The 23360-nt window shown below is 44.2% G+C and overlaps 3 protein-coding genes across 5 annotated transcripts in view; 2 read left to right on the top strand and 1 right to left on the bottom strand.

Annotated features, from left to right (window-relative positions):
* The window catches only part of sgpp2 (sphingosine-1-phosphate phosphatase 2), a 24281-nt gene extending 21630 nt beyond the window's left edge, over positions 1-2651 (top strand). For both annotated transcript variants that reach the window (XM_024445500.2, XM_024445501.2), the window contains exons 4-5: positions 1417-1506; positions 2039-2651. In XM_024445500.2, coding sequence (XP_024301268.1) covers positions 1417-1506; positions 2039-2584 — 636 coding nt within the window. In that variant the 3' untranslated portion in view covers positions 2585-2651. The remainder of the gene's footprint in view (positions 1-1416; positions 1507-2038) is intronic.
* Positions 2652-3802: 1151 nt separating this feature from the next.
* Positions 3803-13294, bottom strand: farsb (phenylalanyl-tRNA synthetase subunit beta). Its single transcript, XM_024445499.2, has 16 exons — positions 13164-13294; positions 12656-12711; positions 12394-12548; positions 12180-12252; positions 10811-10926; positions 10177-10327; positions 9948-10056; positions 8504-8636; positions 8259-8310; positions 8054-8115; positions 7196-7403; positions 6995-7075; positions 6777-6869; positions 6436-6553; positions 6055-6207; positions 3803-4295 (listed from the first exon to the last, which is right to left on the bottom strand). The coding sequence occupies exons 1-16, from the start codon at positions 13219-13221 to the stop codon at positions 4144-4146; spliced, it is 1770 nt and encodes a 589-aa protein (XP_024301267.1). The 5' UTR covers positions 13222-13294; the 3' UTR covers positions 3803-4143.
* Positions 13295-17928: 4634 nt separating this feature from the next.
* Positions 17929-22578, top strand: LOC112267252 (2-acylglycerol O-acyltransferase 1). Of its 2 annotated transcripts, none has more exons than XM_024445498.2 (6): positions 17929-18260; positions 18392-18570; positions 20131-20335; positions 20601-20769; positions 21354-21553; positions 22176-22578. In XM_024445498.2, exons 1-6 carry the CDS (start codon positions 18164-18166, stop codon positions 22328-22330), a joined length of 1005 nt encoding a protein of 334 aa, XP_024301266.1. In that variant the 5' UTR covers positions 17929-18163; the 3' UTR covers positions 22331-22578. The 2 variants fall into 2 exon arrangements, with proteins under 2 accessions (XP_024301266.1, XP_024301264.1); XM_024445496.2 differs by having other exon boundaries at positions 17930-18260; positions 20601-20775.
* Positions 22579-23360: the final 782 nt, after the last annotated feature.

Genomic DNA, 23360 nt, shown 5'->3' with positions numbered 1-23360 from the left:
ACATGAAAGAGAGAGAGAAGCAGGGAGGGAAGGAGGGGAACAGGAGAAAAGGAGGTCAATGAATACACATGACATAGGCTCTCTTCACTGTCATTGAAATGGAGGGAAACAAAAACACAAATGGGGAAAATTATTTAAAAGGGTGGAGAGGGAAGGGGGGATGGACAGAGACAGTTGAGCAAAAACAGAGGATGTCTTTAAGGCAGTCCATATGTCAAAGTGGCAGAATAGATGGATGACAGATAGAAGATGTAGTTGTCTTAGGGGGATGTAGATGGTTGACAGATAGAAGATGTAGTTGTCTTAGGGGGATGTAGATGGTTGACAGATAGAAGATGTAGTTGTCTTAGGGGGATGTAGATGGTTGACAGATAGAAGATGTAGTTGTCTTAGGGGGATGTAGATGGATGACAGATAGAAGATGTAGTTGTCTTTGGTGGGATGTAGATGGTTGACAGATAGAAGATGTAGTTGTCTTAGGGGGATGTAGATGGTTGACAGATAGAAGATGTAGTTGTCTTAGGGGGATGTAGATGGTTGACAGATAGAAGATGTAGTTGTCTTAGGGGGATGTAGATGGTTGACAGATAGAAGATATATTTGTCGTTGGTGGGATGTAGATCTATGACAGATGGAAGATGTAGTTGTCTTAGGGGGATGTAGATGGATGACAGATAGATGTCATTGTCTTTAGTGGGATGTAGATCTATGACAGATAGAAGATGTAGTTGTCTTAGGGGATGTAGATGGATGACAGATAGAAGATATATTTGTCGTTGGTGGGATGTAGATCTATGACAGATGGAAGATGTAGTTGTCTTAGGGGGATGTAGATGGTTGACAGATAGATGTCATTGTCTTTGGTGGGATGTAGATCTATGACAGATAGAAGATGTAGTTGTCTTAGGGGGATGTAGATGGATGACAGATAGAAGATATATTTGTCGTTGGTGGGATGTAGATCTATGACAGATGGAAGATGTAGTTGTCTTCGGGGGATGTAGATGGATGACAGATGGAAGATGTAGTTGTCTTAGGGGGATGTAGATGGATGACAGATAGAAGATTAGGGGGATGATGGGAGTTTCTTGCTTCCACCATCATAGTCTGACAGTCCCAAGCTGAGGAGGTTTTCAGATCATATCCATAATTCATCAGAGTATCAGAGAATGTATTTTATCAGAATGTTGTGTATTTTGGAGTAGTGTGTGTGTTTGTGTGTGTACCCACGTCTGAGTCAGTGGAGGCTGCTGAGGGGAAGAATGGAGAGAATGGAATATTATCAGAAACATAGAAACCGTGTTTGATACCATTCCACTCCAGCCATTACCACAAGCCTGTCCTCCCTGATTAAAGTGCCACCAACCTCCTGTGGTCAGAGTGTGATTTGTGTGTACCTCTATTTTCTGTCCACAGTTCCAGTTTGAAGTGGGTCTGCTTGTGGCGGTGGTGCTGTCTGTGTTGGTGTGTCTGAGTCGTCTGTACACAGGCATGCATTCTGCTCTGGTAAGTCTCTTCTGCTGCTCTGCCCGACAGTACTGTATAAAGTACTGTATAAAACATTCAGACCCAATGCAGGATGTATTATTCATACTGTATGTCTGGCTGGCACTCTTAGCTAGGGGGACCTGCCTTTCACTTTGACATTCATCATGCCTTTACATAAGAATACATAGTTCATTATGACCTGTAAAGAGTTTTTGGAGTAAATATGAGATAACGGAGGTTCCAGAGCAACACTCTGACCAGAGGAAGCTGGTGAGAGGAGCTATAGGAGGACATGTCTGGAAAGAAAGAAATGGAACGGTGTCAAACATATAGAAACCACATGTATGACTCTGTTCCATTAATTCCATTCCAGCCGTTACAATGAGGCTGTCCTCTTATTGCTATTCCCACCAGCCTCCTCTGACTCAGACTAGCACTTCATCACCATAAAGAGCACATCACCCTTCAATCAATTATGAATATATCTGTCTAAGCAGTTACAAAAATGTATAACATACATGTATATACTCCCACTCCCTGCTGGTTTCAGGACGTGATCTGTGGTGCTCTAATCTCAGCCACATTAATGTTGGTCACCTATCCATACTGGGAAACCTTCGACCGGCTCCAGCTCACCTCCCCACTCTCCCCCATCGGGGCATTGGTACTAGCTCTCTTCCTGAGCTACACCTACCCTGAGCTGGACCATTACACCACCACGCGGGGGGACACCACCACCATCCTGGGGGTGGGTGCAGGCTGTTCTGTGGGCTACTGGGTAAATGAGAGGCTGGGGGAGACGTTTGAGCCCCAGGGGGTGCTACCCGTACCCCTGCCAGCACTGACACTGGGTGGCTTAGCCCTGGCCAGCTCCCGCTTTGTGGTGGGTGTCGTGGCGTTGGTGGCAACTCGACAGATAATGAAGACAGCCAGTCTGTGGGTGCTGTGCTCCTGGTATGGAGTGTCAGTCAAAGACATAGACGCCAGGAGAAGGAAGGAGATCGAGGTGCCGTATAAATTCACCACCTATACTTCTATAGGCCTGGTCCACTCTATTCTGGTCAATAGACTGTTCATAGTACTGGGACTGCTATGACCCAATGCTTTTATGAACTGTTAAAATATATACACTACCATTCAAAAGTTTGGGGTCACTTAGAAATTAGAAAACAGTATCAAACACAGTTTCTGTGAAGGGAGTAGTACGCAGCGTTGTACGAGATATTCAGTTTCTTGGCAATTTCTAACATGGAATAACCTTTATTTCTCAGATCAAGAATAGACTGACAAGTTTCAGAAGAAAGGTCTTTGTTTCTAGCCATTTTGAGCCTGTAATCAAACCCACAAATACTGATGCTCCAGATACTCAACTAGTCTAAAGGCCAGTTTAATTGCTTCTTTAAATCAGCACAACAGTTTCGAACTGTACTAACATAATTGCAAAAGGATTTTATAATGATCAATTAGCCTTTTAAAATGCTAAACTTGGATTAGCTAACAAAACGTGCCATTAGAACACAGGAGTGATTGATGGCTGGTGGTTATGGGCCTCTGTACACCTATGTAGAAATTCCATTTTAAAAAAATCAGGTGTTTCCAGCAACAATAGTCATTTACAACATGAACAATGTCTACACTGTCGGTCTTTCTGATCAATTTGATGTTATTTTAATGGACAAAAAATGTGCTTTACTTTAAAAAACAAGGACATTTCAGAGTGACCCCAAACTTTTGAACAGTAGTATAAATATAAAACATTCTAGGATCCTGTCATCATTCAAGTGTTGTGTAAGAATGTTCTGACATTTACATTTTTTTTATACATCCGACATTGATTCTATATTTTTCACACATCGTGAATCTTTGAAAGACTGAAGACAAATAAAAAGACTCAATGATCTTATTTAATGTGTTTACTTGCCTTAGTTATTTCTGACTTCCTCACCATCACACGGAAACAGACCTAAGCAACACCTGCAGTTACAGTACTGTATCGTATGTCACCGAGTTCATGTCCTGTTGTATCAAGTAGATGAAGCGCCACCCAGGACCATTAACTCACCTAACAAGACCATACCATTTGGACACACCACAAGGAAACCTGTTGAACCACAGCTTTGTGGCTTCCTGTCATTTACACTCATACAGTGTATTAGGCCTATATGCTGTATGACAAACCTTCCAAATGTGAATGACCTGAATCGATACAATTGCTCAGAGCAATATCTTTACATTGTATAATACGGCATATTGGTTAAAGCTCAAATGAAGCAGGACTGAGATTAATTCAGAAACACAGGACTGAGTCACAGGCTGACATCTCATTCACTTTAATTACCATGGAGATAAAAATACAGCCACATCCTTTGTATATACCAGCCTACAATTTCTATGGTTACTTCATACACTGTTGTACATTTGTCAACACAAATACCAGCATGATATAAACTGAACAATTTATTTGGGGCCGAATCCTTACTTTCGCACATATCTCAAGCTCGCAATGTGATGTGAAAATTTGCGTGAAAATGTGAGCTCAGCTGTGGCAGGTTGGACTGTACTCTGCTGGAGCTGGGAAAGCCTGTGTTGAGATGGACTGAGCATGAGTAGGTGAGTTCGGTGGTGTTACAGGTTCAGGAGTGTCTGCGTGTGACATCACAGGAAGTGCTCAATGTCGATGTCCAGGGCGGAGCATGGCATGGTGAGCTCAAAGCGGTTGATGACATCAGGGTGAAGGACCCCGAGGCGTCCTATGCTCTTCCCGCACGCAAAGATCTCAGCACAGCGACCAGGGAAGAAGGTGGAATCTGAAAGAAAAGAGGGGAAACAGAGGGGGTTTGGGAAGGAAGGAAAGGTGAAGAGGATCCACTGAAAATAAACATAAGAAATGTAGTCTCTGAATAAATGTTTCTACACAGACAAGACACCTAAGATCCGTCTCATTTTGGCTTGAACTATTCTCAGATGTGAGACAACTCATTGATTTGTTTAAAACACTGACCGCTAGAGCCTGTTCAAGGAAGAGACCAGCTAGGCTCAGGGTTGCCATGACTCCAGTTCCACAGACATGTTACGTTCCTACGCTGTTCTGTTCTCTTCTCCCATGGTGCTTCAGGTCTTCCCACACTGCTTTGCTCCTAAAAGCTAATGTACTCCTGAGCCACCGTTCAGATACTTACTCATAACTAGCAACAGAAAAATCTCTGCATGATCTGTGTATGTCTTCCAGGGCAGCACCATGACACCCAGTCATTAAAAATGCTACACTAATAGCCAGACAGCCAGCCTGACAAGTGACAACCTATTCCACCAACCCTGAAAACCCTCTTCAGATTAATTCTCACTGAGCCAAGGTCAACACTAACCAGACAGTCAGGAGGGTACAGCATGCCTTTAACAGTGAATGGGAAGGGCTGAATTTGACACAGTTAAGTGAAACGTGGGCATCTGCTCCTTAAGAGGCTCTCCTTCGCTAACTCCCTAACCACTCAGCCCTACACCGCATGGCTATGAGTGAGACAACTGACCGCTCTCGCTCTCTCTGCATAATAGTGTGTAAATGTGACAGTCTACGTGTTTTCTGTAGCTGTGAGTGTGTGTTTCAGGCAGTCTAAATGCCCATGGATCTCCCTGTAAACCCAGGGAGGCGCACTGCAGCAGCAGACGTGACTCACATGCAGTCTGACTCCCACTGCTGACGACACGCTCGCTTACCCTCCACCTCCCTCAATCCTCCACACCCCTGCACTCCCTCTTCATCCCCCTGTGGTCCTTGAGCCCATCCATTTCCCCACAGATTGTGACAGGAGACACACATCCTGTGGTGAGTGAGGTGGAGTGAGAGAGACACAGATGGGAGGGATTGGAGCTAATTGAGCCCTGCAGAACCCACAGCTCATAAAAACACTGATTTGTGGAACAAGTTTCATGAGTGCAATGGGAAAACATTCACTTCACTAGTGGACAAAATACCCCCTAAAATCATTTCCACTGGAAATACAGCCACAGCTGTACTGTAGGTTGAGGATAGGTGTGAACTGTGAAACCATGATATGGGTTTTAGTTTTATACCACTTCCTTTCCTTGCTTCCTTTCCTTTCCTTTATGACCACTGACTTGGACAAGCTCGTTTTGAAAATTTTTCTCCCCAATTTCATGATATCCAATTGCGATCTTGTCTCATCACTGCAACTCTCCAACAGGCTCGGGAGAAGTGAAGGTCGAGTCATGCGTCCTCCGAAACATGACCCAACAACACCTGCCTGCTTAACCCGGAAGCCAGCCGCACCAATGTGTCTGAGGAAACGCCGTTCAACTGATGACCGAAATCAGCTTGCAGATGACCAGCCACAAGATCGAACCCCAGGCTGTAGTGACGCCACAACACTGCGATGCAGTGCCTTAGACCGCTGCGCCACTCGGGAGGCTAGTTGGACCGGTTTGACACGGCAGTTGAAAGCACCATGGTGAAAACTGAAAACCTATCCAGAGCTTTCACCAATCAGTTGCCATTGAAAGAAACGGAGTCCAGTTTAAACCACTGAGATGGCTCCCTGGTTGTCTTACCGTCGGCAGCCTGGATGTGGTAGCCATTGCCCTGGCCTGGTTTGATCTCCAGCAGCTGCATAACCCTGTCCATCAGACCGTGGATCACCTCAAACCCCGGACTCTTGTTGTAGTAGACAGCACACAGGCGACGGTTGTTCCTGGCCCCCACGTCTGAGAGGGAGAGCAGAGGACAACGTAGGCATCAGGATATACTGTAGGATGTCTTTAAAAACAGATAATGACTGTGTGTATACTTGAGTATGAGGGAATCAATATGTAAATTCATGTTTGTCCTAATAAAGAAATTGGAAAGGCAGGCATACAATGACATTACTTAATCACATATCCATGAATACTGTCTATTATGAATACGGAGGTCACACCCGCACACAAACAGACCTTTGGATTCATCCTTGAGCACCACGTCTGAAATCTCAAACAGCCTCAGAGGCAGAGGCATCTTCCTGTTGGCAGCCACAGTCTTCAGCAGGCCTGAGAGCAGGGTGGTGCGCGCCACCTGGTGGAAAAGACGAGCACTGCTGTTAACGCCACCACCAGCCTCTGATACACCCACCCAGTCACACAGCATCCTCTAGTGGAGAAAAACCCTCACATTCAACTGTCTAACTTCAAAATGACTGTAGTGTAAAGCAACTGTACGAGATCATTCAAAGACCAAAGGGGGACAGATCATAATGTTATCAGAGAGACATGATTAATCCACAGTAATGGTGGTCCACCTGGAACTCAGCTGTCTTGGGGTTGGAGATGCGACATGCTCTGGTCTCTGAGATGTTCTTCAACAGCTTGTCAGCTATGTCCTCCTGAGAACACTGCACAGGAAGACAGATACATGAAAATGTGTGTGTGTGTTTATTTATGTGGATCCCCATTAAATTTTGCAGAAGCAGCAGCTACTCTTCTTGGGGTCCACAAAGGTAGAGAGTGTGGTCATTACCAGGGCGAAGGTGAGGGCCTCCGTGAATCCAGCAGCAGCCAGGTCCTGTCTCAGTAGCTCTGACAGCTTATTCAGTGGGAGCTAAAAACACAACAGTCATGAGGGAAAATAAGACCTCACCACTTAATAGCACCAAACTAGCAGCTCCAGTCAACCACCAATCAACTTCATTAATGAATAACCAGCTGAAGAAACCCTCACCTGATTGGCTATGGTATATGTGCGCGGCGTGGTGCGGGGAATATTGTTGAAACCGTACGCCATGGCGGCGTCCTCCATGATGTCACAGGCGTGGATGACGTCAGAGCGCGTGGGCGGGATCTCCACCTCGATCTGTTCGCCGTCACTCATGACCTCTGAGCGCAAGCACATCTTGGTCAACAGTTGAGCGATATGCTCAGTCGACTCACTGGGGATTACAAACGTTAAAGCATTACAAACGTTAAACATCGGCAGGTAGCCCAGCGGTTAAGAACATTGGGTCAGTAACTGAAAGGTCGATGGTTTGAATCCCAAAGCCGACTTGGTGATTATTTTAAAAAATGATTGAGAAAGCACTTAACCCTAATTACTCATGTAAGACTGACTCTCTGGATAAGAGAGTCATGTAAATGTACGGATATTGGTAGCATTCTGCTTAGCATATAGAGGAGAGGTCTCCAACCCTGTTCCTGGAGAGCTATCCTCCTGTAGGTTTCAACGCTAACATGGTTCCTGTAGAGCTACCCTCCTGTAGGTTATAACACTAACCCTGTTCCTGGAGTTACCCTCCTGTAGGTTATAACTCCAACCCTGTTCCTGGAGAGCTACCCTCCTGTAGGTTTCAACTCTAACCCTGTTCCTGGAGAGCTACGCTCCTGTAGGTTTTCACTCAAACCCCAGTTGTAAATAACCTGATTCAGCTTATCAACAAGCTAATTATTTAATCAGATGCACTAGATTAGGGTAGGAGTTGAAACCTACAGGAGGGTAGCTCTACAGGAACAGGGTTAGAGTTGAAACCTACAGGAGGGTAGCTCTACAGGAACAAGGTTGGATATTATTTCAAGCCACTGTTACCTGATGCCAACTTTACGGTTGATGAAGTCGGCTGACAGAGTTTCCTTCCTGTAAGCCAGCTCCTGAGGTCACATGGTATAGCAGAAAGGTTGAGGGTTACAAATAGAATGGGGATAATCAGAATGTACATATTGACCAGTGGGTTCTAATATATTTTCCCACAAAAGGAAACAGACTGCAGGGTGATGGTGAGGGGATACAGTACCGGGTACTGACAGGTCCTTCCATCTGGGTACACCACCTCAGCCTCCTCTACCCTGAGAGAGAGCGACAGAACGTGAGATAGGTCAAGAGGAGTCTTTTAAAGTGAGGTAGGGCAAAGGAACTTCTTATCACTATGACAGATTCCTACAAATTCATGGTCTTATTTTACACACTAACATATTAGGTTCAACTATTAGCCATTTAATTTTAATTATAGAAATCTAAACAGCTGTTGCCTGGACTCACGTGAAAGGCTCTTCACAATACTCGCAGAACATCGTCACCATCATGTCCAACACAATTTTTGCCTTGGTAAGGTCAGTGGCTGTGCACTCGATAAAAACATTCTTTGTATTCAAGGAGATTTTGGAATGGTCCCCTGAAAAACAGACACAGAACAGTATCTACAGCATACCATGGGTAAATCAATATTGGAAGTCCACGAGGTTAATAGTTTTGGCATATACAGTCCATACGGAAAGTATTCAGACCCCTTGACTTTTCCACATTTTATTACATTACAGCTTTATTCTAAAATCTATTCAATTGTTTTCCCTCATCAATCTACACACAATACCCCATAATGACAAGGCAAAAACAGGTTAAGACATTTTTGATCATGTATTAAAAATAAACAGAAATAACTTATTTACATAAGTATTCAGACCCTTGGGTATGAGACTCAAAATGGAGCTCAAGTGCATTCTGTCTCCATTGATCATACTTGAAATGTTTCTGCAACTTGATTGGAGTCCACCTGTTGTAAATTCAATTAATTGGGCATGGTTTGGAAGGGCACACACCTGTCTATAAAGTTCCACAGTTGACAGTGCATGTCAGAGCAAAAACCAAGCCATGAGGTCAAAGGAATTGTCTGTAGAGCCCAGAGACAGGATTGTGTCCAGGCACAGATCTGGGGAAGGATAGCATTGAAGGTCCAAGAAGAGAGCGGCCTTCATAATTTTTTAAATGGAAGAAGTTTGGAACCACTAAGACTCTTCCTAGAGATGGCTGCCCAGCCAAACTGAGCAATCAGGGGAGAAGGGCCTTGGTCAGGGAGGTGACAACAAACCCAATGTTCACTTTGCCAAAAGGCACCTAAAGCACTCAGATATTGAAAAACAAGATTGAACTGAATGAATGCCAAGCGTCACGCCTGGAGAAAACATGGCACCATCCCTAAGGTGAAGCATGGTGGCGGCACGTCTGGGACAAGTCTCTGAATGTCCTTCAGTGGCCCAGCCAGAGCCCGGACTTGAACCCGACCGAACATCTCTGGAGACACCTGAAAATTGCTGTGCAGCGACGCTCCCCATCTAACCTGACAGAACTAGAGAGGATCTGCAGAGAAGTATGGAAGAAACTCCCCAAATACAGGTGTACCAAGCTTGTAGAGTCATACCCAAGAAGACTCAAGGCTGTAGTCGCTGCCAAAGGTGCTTCAACAAAGTACTGAGTAAAGGGTCTGAATACTTCCGTAAATGTAAATGTGATTTAGGTTTTTTTATTTTTAATAAATTTGCTAACATTTCTAAAAATCTGTTTTTGCTTTGTCATTATGGGGTATTATGTGTAGATTGATGTGAGAAAACAAACAATTGAATCAATTTTAGAAAAAGGCATAACAAAATGGGTAAAAAGTCAAAGGGTTTGAATACTTTCCAAATGCACTGTATGTGTGTGTCCTCACCATTGATGATTGGAGGCATAGACAAAACAATGCCATTGCTGTCATAGATGACAGGATATACAGCCTCGTCTTCAATGATGTGCAGATAGTGTCGCAAGTGGCTGTCTGTCTGAGAGGGAGAAATACAAACAAATTGAAAGATTGGATGACAGAAATAAAAGATCTCTAGCCATACCCAATCACAACTCATGTTACAGAGGCTCATGATCTCTAGCCAATCCCTGCTCACCTTGTAGAGGCTCATGAGTTCCTGTGCGGTGTACTCCTTGGCCTGGTTGAGAGGTTTGAAGCGGATGTCACCAGGTGGTTTGGCTGTGTAGGTGAAGGGGCCTGAAATGGTGTCCAGGTCATGGGTGCCGATGGCAACCAGAGTCCTTTTCCTACAGAGCACAGATTACAGTCAATTCACACATACAGTCACAACATCCACTGAGCCAATATCTCAAACTACCAGAGAAGAACACATTGAAAGCCATCACTGAAGTATGAGGCATGGTATTGAAAAAGGTCTCTGACCAAAACATTGACAATAAATAAGCGGAGGTGAAATTGTGTGTGTAATAATTAAGCCTTGTCCGAGCCCGAATGGCCCATAGGCTCCTGGCCCTATCTCCTGTTTTTTGTAGAGCAAGGCAGCTTGATGTACAAGTACACCAATTGGATGTTAAACTGTTGCAGGGCCTTACCCACAATCCAAGCATAGAGCCATCAGAGTCTTTGGTATGACTCAAACAAGGACCGAACCCCCAACATTCCAATCTAAGGGCAGACACTAACCTCAAGGCCACTGAGTTGGTCAAACTTGTGTGTGTGTTGTATATATTTTTCTGTGAAGGTAGAGATGTGTTAGGTGTCTTACTAACCTACAGACATTCTGATGGAGTTTCTCCTGTAGTTCGATAAAGCTGTCGTAGCGTTCCTGTGTGAAGGTGATGTTCCTCAGGACTGCAGCCACAGCGTGGGGTCGCACAGCAGTTGTCTACGACAGGCACAAACAGGGGCACCCACATCTCTAAAAACTATATCTTGCTTCCAACACAAACTCTCTTTTGCACAGCCTCAACAAATGTAGAGGAATTAATCAACAGCTCAATATCTTAATTCATCATCTTGTCAAAGGCAAGATGTATGACCCAACCTTACCCTCTGCCCCAAACCCAGGTCAGTAAACAGTCCGCTCCATGTTTCCCCCTCCCCCACCTCCTCCGTGATGAGCAAATGAACCAAACCTACACTCTGCCCCAAACCCAGGTCAGTAAACAGAGAATCTGCTCCAATGTGAGCAATTAAGGCCCCCATTAACACCGACAGGGCTGTAGTGGAGCGGGTCAAGAGTTTCAAGTTCCTTGGTGTCCACATCACCAATGAACTCTCATGGTCCAAACATACCAAGACAGTCATGAAGAGGGCACGACAAAACCTTTTCAGTACCCCCTCAGGAGACTGAAACGATTTGGCATGGGTCCCCAGATCCTCAAAAGGCTCGACAGCTGCACCATCAAGAGCATCCTGACCGGTTGCATCACCGCCTGGTATGGCATCTGACCGCAAGGCACTAGAGGATAGTGCGAGCGGCCTAGTACATCACTGGGGCCAAGCTTCCTGCCATCCAGGACCTATATAATAAGCAGTGTCAGAGGAAAGCCCATAAAATTGTCAGAGACTCCAGTCACCCAAGTTATAGTGTTTTGTCTGCTACCGCACGGCAAGTGGTGCCAGAACGCCAAGTCTAGGCCCAAAAGGCTCCTCAACAGCTTCTACCCCCAAGCCATTAGACTGCTGAACAATTCATAAAATTGCCCTGGGCAATTTACATTGACCGCCCTCCCCTTTTGTACACTGCTACTACTCGCTGTTCGTTTGTTACCTATGCATAGTCACTTCGCCACCACCTACATGTACAGAGTACCTCAACTAGACTGTACCCCCGCACACTGACTCAGTACCGGTAACCCCTGTATATAGCCTTGTTATTCTTGCCTACCTCCCTAATCTTCTACATTTGCACACACTGTACATAGATTTATATTTTTATTTTATTTTGTGTTATTGACTGTATGTTTGTGTAACTGTGTTGTTTTGGTCACACTGCTTTGCATTCGGTGCAAGTGACAAATAAAGTTTGATTTGATGTTCCCTCCCTTCCTCTGTGATGACCAAATGACCCAACCCTACATTCTGCCCCAAACCCAGGTCATTAAACAGAGAGTCTGGTCCGTGTTTTCCACCCACCTCCTCTGTGATGACCAGCCTCTGAGGCTCACTGCTGGCTGGACTCACACGCCTGTAGCGAGGGGCTTCCATCCTGGAGTGCAGACACACATGGACATGTCAATACACAGCTGAAGACACAACACACACGATAAAGCAGCACAAGCTGAAGTACTTTGGCAATGTAAAAGTCATGTTTAAGCACACAATTCTCCATATAGATGTGTTCACATACTTCTGCTTGAAGACCTGCAGGCCCCTGACCAGCCCTTCCAGACACAGAAGGTCATAGCGGTTAGCTGGGACATCGATCTTATACAGAATCACATCAGACGCCCCCTCTGCCTTGGTGTCCCCCTGCTCACGACTGATGATGTCCTTCTCTGAGGTCTGAAGGACAGGGTTAGGGGGAGAATAGTTAACCAATGTATTGTTTTTGGGCTATCACACAAACAAGTGGATATGGCTGAAGTTCATCCTCACTGTCTTCTACTCACAATCTCATCGAGCTCCAGCCCAAACTCAAAACACAACTCATCAAATTCTTCATCAGCTGAAATGAAGGGAAAGAGAAAAGCATTTTAATATGTTGGAATAATTCGTATATTATGGTCCCACCTCCATTCTTCATTTAAATCAGTAACTTAGCAGGGTAGGATAGGTCTGGGTAGGGAAATGATGCAATCGTCGTGAAATAACAAGCATCATCAGTTCTGTCAACTATCAAACCATATTTTCAATCACTATTCAGTACAAACAGAGTATATGCCGTTTTGTATGTAACATATGGGATATGTTGTTAAACAACCCACAAAAAAACGTGATATGCTGTTATTGCCACGGCATCAGCCACCGTCTTAGCTAGGTAGCCACAGTAGCTAACTTAGGCAGCTATCTCGCTAGGTACCGTTTGTCTGAAAATACAACGCCGAAACTAGTTAAAATTTGTAATTCTACAATTTACTGAATATATATTACTTAAAAAAGGCAAGTAACATTTCTTACTATATGTTCTGCCCAAGGCATGAAACAGAAGATCCCTTTTGACACTGACAGTCGGCATGTTGACCACGGCTAACTGCTAGCTACTAATCTTTCCTCCAAGACTGAAGGACCCACCGAAACCAGCTTTAGCTGTCCGGGACAATGCCAGTCTGAATTATTAGTATAAAGTACTACTCGTACCAAAATACTCATATTAACATTTGGTATCGAATTAAATGGCCATTTCAAATAGTTAATTCACAGTCACACTGGATTATCAAAGACCAAGTATAACAGTGTAGAACCGTTGATGTATTTGAACGCACCTTTGTTGGTCTGCCAGTGCCAGGTGGGAAGGGTAAGGTGATACCTAAGGTGCTTTCAAGACAACTGGGATCTCGGAAAAATACGAGGTCCAATCATGACGTCAGTGATTTTCAGGTCGGGAAGTCGGAGCTCTAGAAAGAGGCCTGACTTCCAGAGCTCGTTTTTTTCCGATGTTCCAGTTGTCTTAAATGCACTCAAGTCGGACGTTGAAGATTTCCGAGTTCCTAGATCTTTTGAACGTGGCACTAGTCAGTTGCAGAACGGAATGCATTCAACTGAAATGTCTTTCACATTTAATCCAACCCCTCTGAATCAGAGAGGTGTGGGGGCTGCCAAAAACTATATTTTGGTTTTTGTTTCATCAGTCCATTGTTGACATAGTCCCAAAATGTTTTGCTTGTCAGCAATCAAGTTTTCAAGTTATGTAACTTTCAAAATACAGAAATCATCCCCATATGACAAGTTTCCCCAAAAACATTATTGAACAGACAGAAACATGGATGTGGTGGGTGTAGCTTGACGCAATGAGCAACCTATTTAAAGGGCAGCAGAGCGTTCCCAAAATCGACCTGTTTTTCAACTGTTCGTACAAGAACCGCACTGTTTCCTGTACATTTTTTCATATTGAAAGCAGCCATGGACGTCAATGTTTGCACGCACACGCTTCATTCTACTTCTTCTCTGCTTCCTGTCCGCGGTAGCATGGTGCTCATATTGTGAGGCTGATTAGCTAGGACAGACAGGTGTGTGTACGCAAAGTAAAAACACAACATGGAATCAATGTTTGGTATTGATTTAGAGGGGGGTGGTAGCATCTAACAATTGTATTTATTTATTTGCTGGGCACCCACTCAGCGAAGTAATTGACAACCTCCTAACCAGAACCTTCTACCTATTACAGATATATCTTCGAAGGTGGGAAAACATGCAGAGGCAAGGGTCGGTAAAAAGGTGGTGTTATAAGGATAGATCAGAGTCCCACTGGGTTCTAAACTGGGCTATGAATAGGCCGACTGTGGAAATGTAGGGCTAACACAGTTACACCGAACAGTTCATAACAAAAGCCAAGTATTGCTACGGGTATTTGGAACATATTTGATGTTATACACTTGTCATAGGCTATCAAATATTAGGCTTCTTAATCCACAATCACACTGGATTATGCCTAGCCTAATTCATCAGACTGTGATAGTAAAAGCGGTTAGATTATGCCCTATTGAAGACCAGTGGAGGCTGGTGTCAAAGATTGTAGGCGTGACCAAGGCCCCTACTACCATAGTACACCCCACCTATTTGCTGAAAAGTTGTGCGATGTACAAAAGATTGTCTATTATATTGACAAGATATTTGAGTGACTGCTCTATCAATGGAAACGCATGTCCTCAAAGATGGAAGTCAGGCAGGACGAGGTGAGGTCAGGTGGGACCATTCTAGCTAATGAGACGGCAGATACGTGTGAACAACAGGGCATAGAGATAGATAGACAAACAAATAAACCAAAATAAAAGCTCATTCTTCTCATGCTTTGGCATGAGGGTCTGCTATATAAACTGATTTAAAGCAGTGTTAGGGGAAAAATATACAACATTATAAAATCCATGTACACAAACAAGTGTGTAGTTAAAATTGGGAAAACACACATTTCTTTCCACAGGGCCGTGGGGTGAGACAGGGATGCAGCTTGAGCCCCACCCTCTTCAACATATAGCTATGTCAACAAATTGGCAAGGGCACTAGAATAGTATGCAGCACCTGGCCTCACCCTACTAGAATCTGAAGTCAAATGTCTACTGTTTGCTGATCTGATCTGATCTGGTGCATCTGTCCCCAACTGTCATGGATCCCCCCGTTACTGCTGTTCATTCCATTCACCAGCTCCGGAGGTCTACGTCATCAGCCTTCTAGGCGTCACTGAACTTGCCTCCATTGCTCCCATGCTGGCAAGTCCCGACCCCTCACTCCCCTTCATCGTCAAGGTAGGAGTCGGGGTAGTGCTGTCCCAGCTCACCAGAACCTGCAATCCTGCACCTTTTACTCCAAGCAGTTGAACCCCGCCCAGAGGAACTACGACATAGGGGACCAGGAACTCTTGTCGTTTAAGAAGGCTCTGAAGGCATGGAGGCACTTGCTGGAGGGGTCCAAACACCCTTTCCTGGTGTGGAACGGACCACCGAAACCTGGAGTACATCAGGGCAGCAAAGAGGCTAAACCTGAGACAGTCCAGGTGGGGTCTAATCTTCGCCAGATTCCAATTGAAGCTTTCCTATAGGCCAGGCTCGAAGAACATGAAGGCGGACGCCCTGTCTCACCTCTATGATGCAGAGGAGAGGCAGGGAGAGGAGACCTCCATCCTCCCTCCGTTCCGTATCGTTGTGCTAGTGGTGTGGGACATGGATGCCGACATACAGCAGGCCCTGTGTATGGAACATGCACCTGCCCACCACTGTGACTGACCCAAAATTAAGGAAAGCTTTGACTATGTACAGACTCAGTGAGCATAGCATCGCCATTGAGAGAGGCCACCGCAGGCAGATCTGGCTCTCGAGAGAAGACAGGCTATGTGCACACTGCCCACAAAATGAGGGGAAAACTAAGCTACACCTCCTAACCTCCTGCCAAATGTATGACCATATCAGAGACTGTCACACAGGGAGTCAGGAAGTAGGTGCAGAAGGAGAGTTTAGTAACAATGATGCAAGGCAAATTAACAAAAATGTGAGGACAGACACTGGGATTTGAGAAGCAAGTACAGGGAGTGAACATTTAATGTATAATGGCTATGAAACGAAACATGGACAGCATCTGGACAAGGAAAACATAACAACAATAATGCTGACACGGGGATCAAACTGAGGAACAGACAGATATAGAGGGGGCAATCACTAAAGTGGTGGAGTCCTGGCGAGTCCAATGAAGCGCTGATGCGCGTAATGATGGTGACAGGTGGGTGTAATGATGGGCAGCCTGCCAGAGAGGGGGAGCGGGAGCAGGCATGACAAAAACAGGGGATGTGTACTGAACATGAAAACAAACCAATACTGCCTGATGAAGGTAATCAAGGTGATGATGAAGTCCAGGTGTGAGTAATGATGGGGGGAGAGAGGGAGCGGGAGTAGATGTGACAGAGACAGAGATCTTCCTCAGATTATACAGACCCACAAATGACTAGAAACTAAATCAAATTTGGATTAACTTCCATATCTATTAGGTGAAATACCACCATGTGGCATCCCAGCATCAAGATTTGTGACCTGTTGCCACAAGAGAAGGGCAACCAATGAACACCATTGTAAATACAACCCATATTTATGTTTATTTATTTTCCCTTTTGTACTTCAACTATTTGCACATTGTTGCAACACTGTACATAGCCATAATATAACATTTGAAATGTCACTAATCTTTTGAAACTTTTGTGAGCGTAATGTTAATTTCTGATTGTTAATTTTTGATTGTTTATTTCACCTTTGTTTATTATCTATTTCATTTGCTTTGACAATGTAAGCATGTTTCCTATGCCAATAAAGCCATTTGAATTAAATTGATAGAGGACTCATTGTCACGACTTCCGCCAAAGTTGGTCCTTCTCCTTGTTCGGGCGGCTTTCGGAGTCACCACCGATCCATGTTTAATTTTAGTTTTGTTTTGTCTTCATTATACACACCTGGTTTCCATTCCATAATCAATGTTCCTTATTTAACCCTCTGGCTTCCCTTTCTGTTTTGTGAGTGATTGTCATTGTCACGTGGGTTCGTTCTTTGCGCTCTGGATATTTGTATTTTTCCTTGTTGGAACATTGCTTACATTTAGAGTAAATTCAGATGATTACTCATACCTGTGTCCTGCGCCTGACTCCGCTTATCCATTCACCTAATCGCTGACACTCATCTTTATGTCTGTGCCATTATAGCATCTGTGACAGTATGGTCAGCGCCATTGATGCTACCTCCATTTTAATGTAGTCAATTTTCTTCTTCCTTGGCTGAATGCGCTCAACTCATAGGAATCCCCATCCAATTGACTACTTTAAAATGGTGGAAGCCCTCAATGGCAATGTCCATGCTAAAATGGTTTATATCCATGATGACAACAGGTACAACTCCTATATAAAGTCATTTTTGGGTAAGTCGCCGAAATGCTAAGTGTATCAGTGCATTCATAACAACCTAACCATTATGAAACTTCTCAATCAAATGAGATTCCCCTAGCAAATTGGCAATTACATTTTTCTAGACCAAGTTAGACACATTCTCTTTGACCTCCATTCAAAAATTCCACATTCGTGGGCTTATTTTTGTAGACAGAGTTTAGGCAGAGTAAAACCTTGCTCCGCCTCTTCCTCTCTGGGTGTACATAATTCAACTGTTTGCTTGTACTTTACATTTTCCACAAGATGGTGCTAGAACAAAGAAACCAGATCAGGCTAGCAATCACGTTTAGAGCAGTGTTTTGGAAGTTGATGAAGTAAAGTAAGCACCCAGGCACACAAGAATGAGTATAGCCTATCATTTGTATTTGACTTGAATAGTCCTGCGCCTGAAGTCTCGTCAAAATGCCACGAACTTGGACGACTGCCTTGTTTAAGCTGCTAAGTATAAAAAGATTTTGGCAAGGACAGGGGCATAAGATAGTGACCCTTCCTCTGCTCTGTTCCCCTGATATCATTTTAGAACCCGGGAGTGGGAACCGCAGACATGGTGAAGATTGAGTTTGCACCCTTGAATATCCCGCTCAATCGACGTTTCCAGACAGCTGCAGTTCTTCAATGGGTCTTCTGCTTTCTCTTTGGAGGTAACTGGTAGGCTACTGCGCACTTCCTCACCTTCAGCAAATCATAACCATAGTGGCCCAGCGATGGGGTCAATTCAAGTCAGTGCTTGCTTATGTGATGCCCATATTTTTCTGCACATCCATCTGTCTAGCGCAGTGTTGTTTTTGTGTGTACGTTGTGATCGTGTTGAATGGATACTGGCACGTGGCTGCTCTGTATGCCCTGTGGCTCTACCTGGACTGGGACACACCTCAGGCTGGGGGCCGCAGGTCTGACTGGGTACGCCACTGGACCGTGTGGAAACACTTCGGAGACTATTTCCCCATCCATGTAAGTAGGCTTATGACGTTATCTGGGTGTTTAGCCTATGCATTTTATGATGCATGGACGCCAATTAATATAAAGCCTCATTATTATCAACAGTAATAGGTTATTAAACCATTCTTTGCATAATTTAGACAGTGTGTAAAGACACTCAGAATTCCTTGTTGGATTAATAATAACACAACTTGTATACAACAATAACACAATTTGTATACAAATGCGGATTAACTGACTGATGAAAATATAATTGAGGACGTTTGTCTCAAAGCAAGCATGACTGCCAACCTACTCTTTATCCACTGCCCTTTGGTGTATTAATAGCTCAAATAGGTCAAAGTCATTGTAAAGAGGTCATTGGCCAGTACATCATGGTATTTCCATGGCTAAAGGCCCAGCCCCCTGTCACATCCAGCCATTCTGTGGTTGAGTTCCTGCCCGACTACATTGCAGTGTAAAAACATTTGAGGTGACTGACAGTGACACATGGACAGACAGTGACACAATAAATACCGCCTTGCACACTCTTGCCTGCACCTAGCTGATCTAGGGTGTAATCATTAGTCCAACAGTTGCCAATGAAAGTTTCTAATGGACAAAACCAGGTATGTTTATCCCCGTTTCGTTCTGTTTAAGAAACGTTTTTTTATCAGAATTGGCGGAATGAATACACCCGTGATCACACGTAAACACAGTTCACTTTCATAGCAGTCACATTGTATTCCTTCTCGCATCTATGCACTCCCCTCCTCTTACCCTTTCCCTTCACTTGTGGACTTCAATGCACAACATTTGATGTGACCAGGCATATGTGACCAGGTGAAAAAACCTTTCCAAGCCTAAACTAGCTAGCTGCATTTGATAGCTAAGTAAGTGAAATTGAAAAAAAAAAAACGGATCTCTTGCTTTTCCTTCATTTTGGAAGAAATTAATTTGTTCCTTCTCTCTCTTTGAGTCTACTAGTTACCACATTTTATGCACTGCAGTGCTAGCTAACTGTAGCTTTTGCATTCAGTACTAGATTAATTCTTTAATCATTTGATTGTGGAGACAACATGTCAGTTCATGATGCAAGAGCTCTGATAGGTTGGAAGACGTCCTCCGGAAGTTGTCATAATTACTGTTTAAGTCTATGGCAGAGGGTGAAAACTATGAGCCGCCTAGGTTTTGTATTGAAGTCAATATACCCAGAGGACGGAAGCTAGATGCCCCTAGAGTGCTGTTGGGGTATCTGTAGACCTTCATTGAAAAACGGTGTGTTTTAATCAATTATTTGGTGAAGTGAATATATTTAGTATAATTTTATCTAAAACTATCACTTTCTTAAATGAAATTCACTGAGGAGGTTGGTCCTCCCCTTCCTCCTCTGAGGAGCCTCCACTGATCTTACAAGGCCTGGTTATGTATTTAACATATTAGCTAACCACATCATATGACATAACCATCTGATGCCCGACTGCACAGTCAATGACGTGGCACACAACCATTGGTTGTACATCTAGTCGGGCAGGAACTCAACCTGTGTCTTATCCATTATCCTCTCACTATTCATGTCTTTTCTGTGGTCAGCTGATTAAGACATGTGACCTAGACCCAGAGAGGAACTACCTGATGGGTTTCCATCCTCATGGAATCCTGGTCGCCGGAGCATTTGGGAATTTCTGTACTGAATACACAGGCTTCCGGGAGCTCTATCCAGGAATGACTCCTTACCTGCATACCCTCGGCATCTGGTTCAGCTTCCCATTCTTCCGGGAGTATCTCATGTCCTCAGGTGAACCTTATTAGAGATTTATTTATTCCACCACAATGCTTCTGTTTTTTTCTGATTTAAACACGAATCAATAGGTTTTTAAGGTTTGGTAAATTACATTTAAAGGTTCAAACATTGTGTGTGTACACTGTAGTGCAGTTTTAGTTTGTCAACAATTATTTCTTCATATTGGGGATATTAGAAGTTTTTTCTAATAAAACCTGTCCTGTGAAAAAAAAAATCCTGGCCCACATTTGTTCTAAATATACTGTGCTGAACCCCTAAGGGGTTGTCTCTTGTTCCAAGAAGAGTCTTACCCACGTGTTGAGCCAGAAGGGAGGGGGAAACGTGTCAATCATAGTGATTGGTGGGGCGGCAGAGTCCCTGGAGGCCAGGCCTGGGAGCCTCGTCCTGGAGGCCCTCAACAGGAAGGGCTTCGTCAAGATTGCTCTCAGGTGTGGGTGAGTGCCTTATTTCCTATCAACTACTCCTCATCTATAACCGTCTCGTTTATAATCAAGTATTATAAATGTTCATGTTGACTGAAACCTCCTCCGTAAGGGCCATTACTGAATGTACTGTAGGCCATGAAGTGACCTATGAATCTTAACCCCAGGGCTTTTAATGACAGATGTGTTGAGGTGAAAGGAAATGCACTGTAATATTTACAGCACACACACCTGCTAAAATAACAGATTTATGCCTCCGCTCAGAGGTTTGAAAGAATCGTTAATTTGACTGGGCATTTAGTTGTTAAAAACGGAACTAAGATACACTCGGGTCAGGAGGATTATGGGTAGGCACTCCACATTCCACTTCAGATAGATTGGTGTGAGCCGAAGATGACTTTGGAGTTAGCGCAATAATGACAGGAACATATATATTTTTTAATAACAAAACATCCAAAAAGGATCAGATCACATTAAAATACATAGATTCATGCAAACAATCACAAATGTAAAATTGCAAGGTTGCAGTCAAATGTGAAATTATGCCGCTGGTAAAAATTCAGACTTCTCTCACCCTCTCCTGCGTGCAGAGCTCATCTGGTGCCAGTGTTCTCCTTTGGGGAGAATGATCTGTTTTATCAGCTGAAGAACCCAAAGGGCTCCCTGGTCCGTACCATCCAGGAGTGCATGAGGAAGACCCTGGGCTTCAGTTTGCCTCTGTTTCATGCCCGGGGGGTTTTCCAGTACAGCTTGGGCTTCATGCCCTTCAGACAACCCATTTACACCATCGGTGAGTGGTGGGGAATGGGGGATAATGTGGGTGGAAAGTGACGGGAAGAGATGGGTGACGAGAGGGAATAGAGACTAAAATATGACCCATTTCTGTCTATGGGGAAACATATTCCGAAAGCTATTTACAAACAACATTCGGAAACAATGTGCAGTCACAGTGCTCTGATTGTATGAATCCTCTAGTTAGCTAGTCATCACCCAGATGGTCAAATAAAAGTTCACTGAGAGAAAAGCCGACACATGACAAGCTGGAAAGCTGGTTCATAGGTGACTGTGTTATGGGTAACAGTAACTGTGGCAGCAGCTGTAGTCAGCCAGGACATCATGACCAGCTGGAACAGAGCCACCCACGGTGAAGGGTCACTGGGCTACAGCCAATCAAATTACCTTAGAGCTGTAACCTCATGTGTTTTGTCCTCAGTCTTGCCCTCTGTTCCACTTCCTTTATCCTTCCTCTCGCTTTCTCTCCAGTTCCTCCTCTGAGTCACTACATTTGAACATTCTATAATTCCTCTGCCTTTCATTTTCTGCTCTCACTGAATCCCCTCTGTATTTCTACTCTATCTTTCCCTCCTTACTTCTCTCCATCTCACCCCCTTCCCTTCCTCCCTCTATCTCAGTGGGAGAGCCCATAGTGGTGGAAAGGAACGTGAGCCCCTCGTCTGATGAGGTGGACAGGCTGCATGGCTGTTACCTGGGGGCGCTGGCTAAGCTGTTTGAGCAGCACAAGGCTGAGTACGGGATCCTAGAGAACCAGCACCTCATCTTCACCTGATCAGACCAGATAAGCTCAGATAGCACTACACTGTAGGATTGGACCATTAAACCAGCTCCTGACCCATAAACACTGATACAGACATTCAAACAAACATAATGCAAACATGCATATAAGCACACACAGAAAATGGACACATGTGCATACTTGCACACACATATTGTGCAGCGCATTCACAAAGTACTCAGACCCCTTGACCTTTTCCACATTTTGTAACTTTACAGCCTTATTCTAAAATTGATTGAATAGGTGTTTTTCCTCATCAATCTACACATAATACACCATAATGTCAAAGCGAAAACAGTTTTTTTGAAATATTTGCAAATATATTAAAAATAAAAGCACACCTATTCATACCCTTTGCTATGAGACTCGAAATTGAGCTCAGGTGCATCCTGTTTTTATTGATCATCCATGAGATGTTTCAACATCTTGATTGTTGCCCACCTGTGGTAAATTTAATTGATTGGACATGATTTGGATAGGCACACACCTGTCTATATAAGGTCCCACAATTGACAGTGCATGTCAGAGCAAAAACCAAGCCATGAGGTCGAAGGAATTGTCTGTAGAGCTCCGAGACAGGATTGTGTTGAGACACAGATCTGGGGAGAGGAACCAAAACATTTCTGCAGCATTGAAGGTCCCCAACAATACAGTGGCCTCCATCTTTCTTAAATGGAAGATGTTTGGAATCACCAAGACACTTCCTAGAGCTGGCCGCCCGGCCAAACTGAGCAATCGGGGGAGAAGGGCCTTGGTCAGGGAGGTGAGCAAGAACCCGATGGTCACCCTGACAGAGCTCCAGTTCCTCTGTGGAAATGGGAGAACCTTCCAGAAGTACAACCATCTCTGCAGCACTCCACCAAACAGACCTTTATGGTAGTGGCCAGACAGAAACCACTCCTAAGTAAAAGGCACATGACAGCCTGCTTGGAGTTTGCCAAAAGGCACCAACATTCTCTGGTCTGATGAAACCAAGATTGAACTCTTTGGCCTGAATGCCAAGCGTCACGTCTGGAGGAAACCT

The sequence above is a fragment of the Oncorhynchus tshawytscha genome, linkage group LG14 (genome assembly GCF_018296145.1).
Source record: "Oncorhynchus tshawytscha isolate Ot180627B linkage group LG14, Otsh_v2.0, whole genome shotgun sequence".
Lineage (NCBI taxonomy): Eukaryota > Metazoa > Chordata > Actinopteri > Salmoniformes > Salmonidae > Oncorhynchus > Oncorhynchus tshawytscha.
This window is presented reverse-complemented; position numbering and strand designations above follow the sequence as displayed.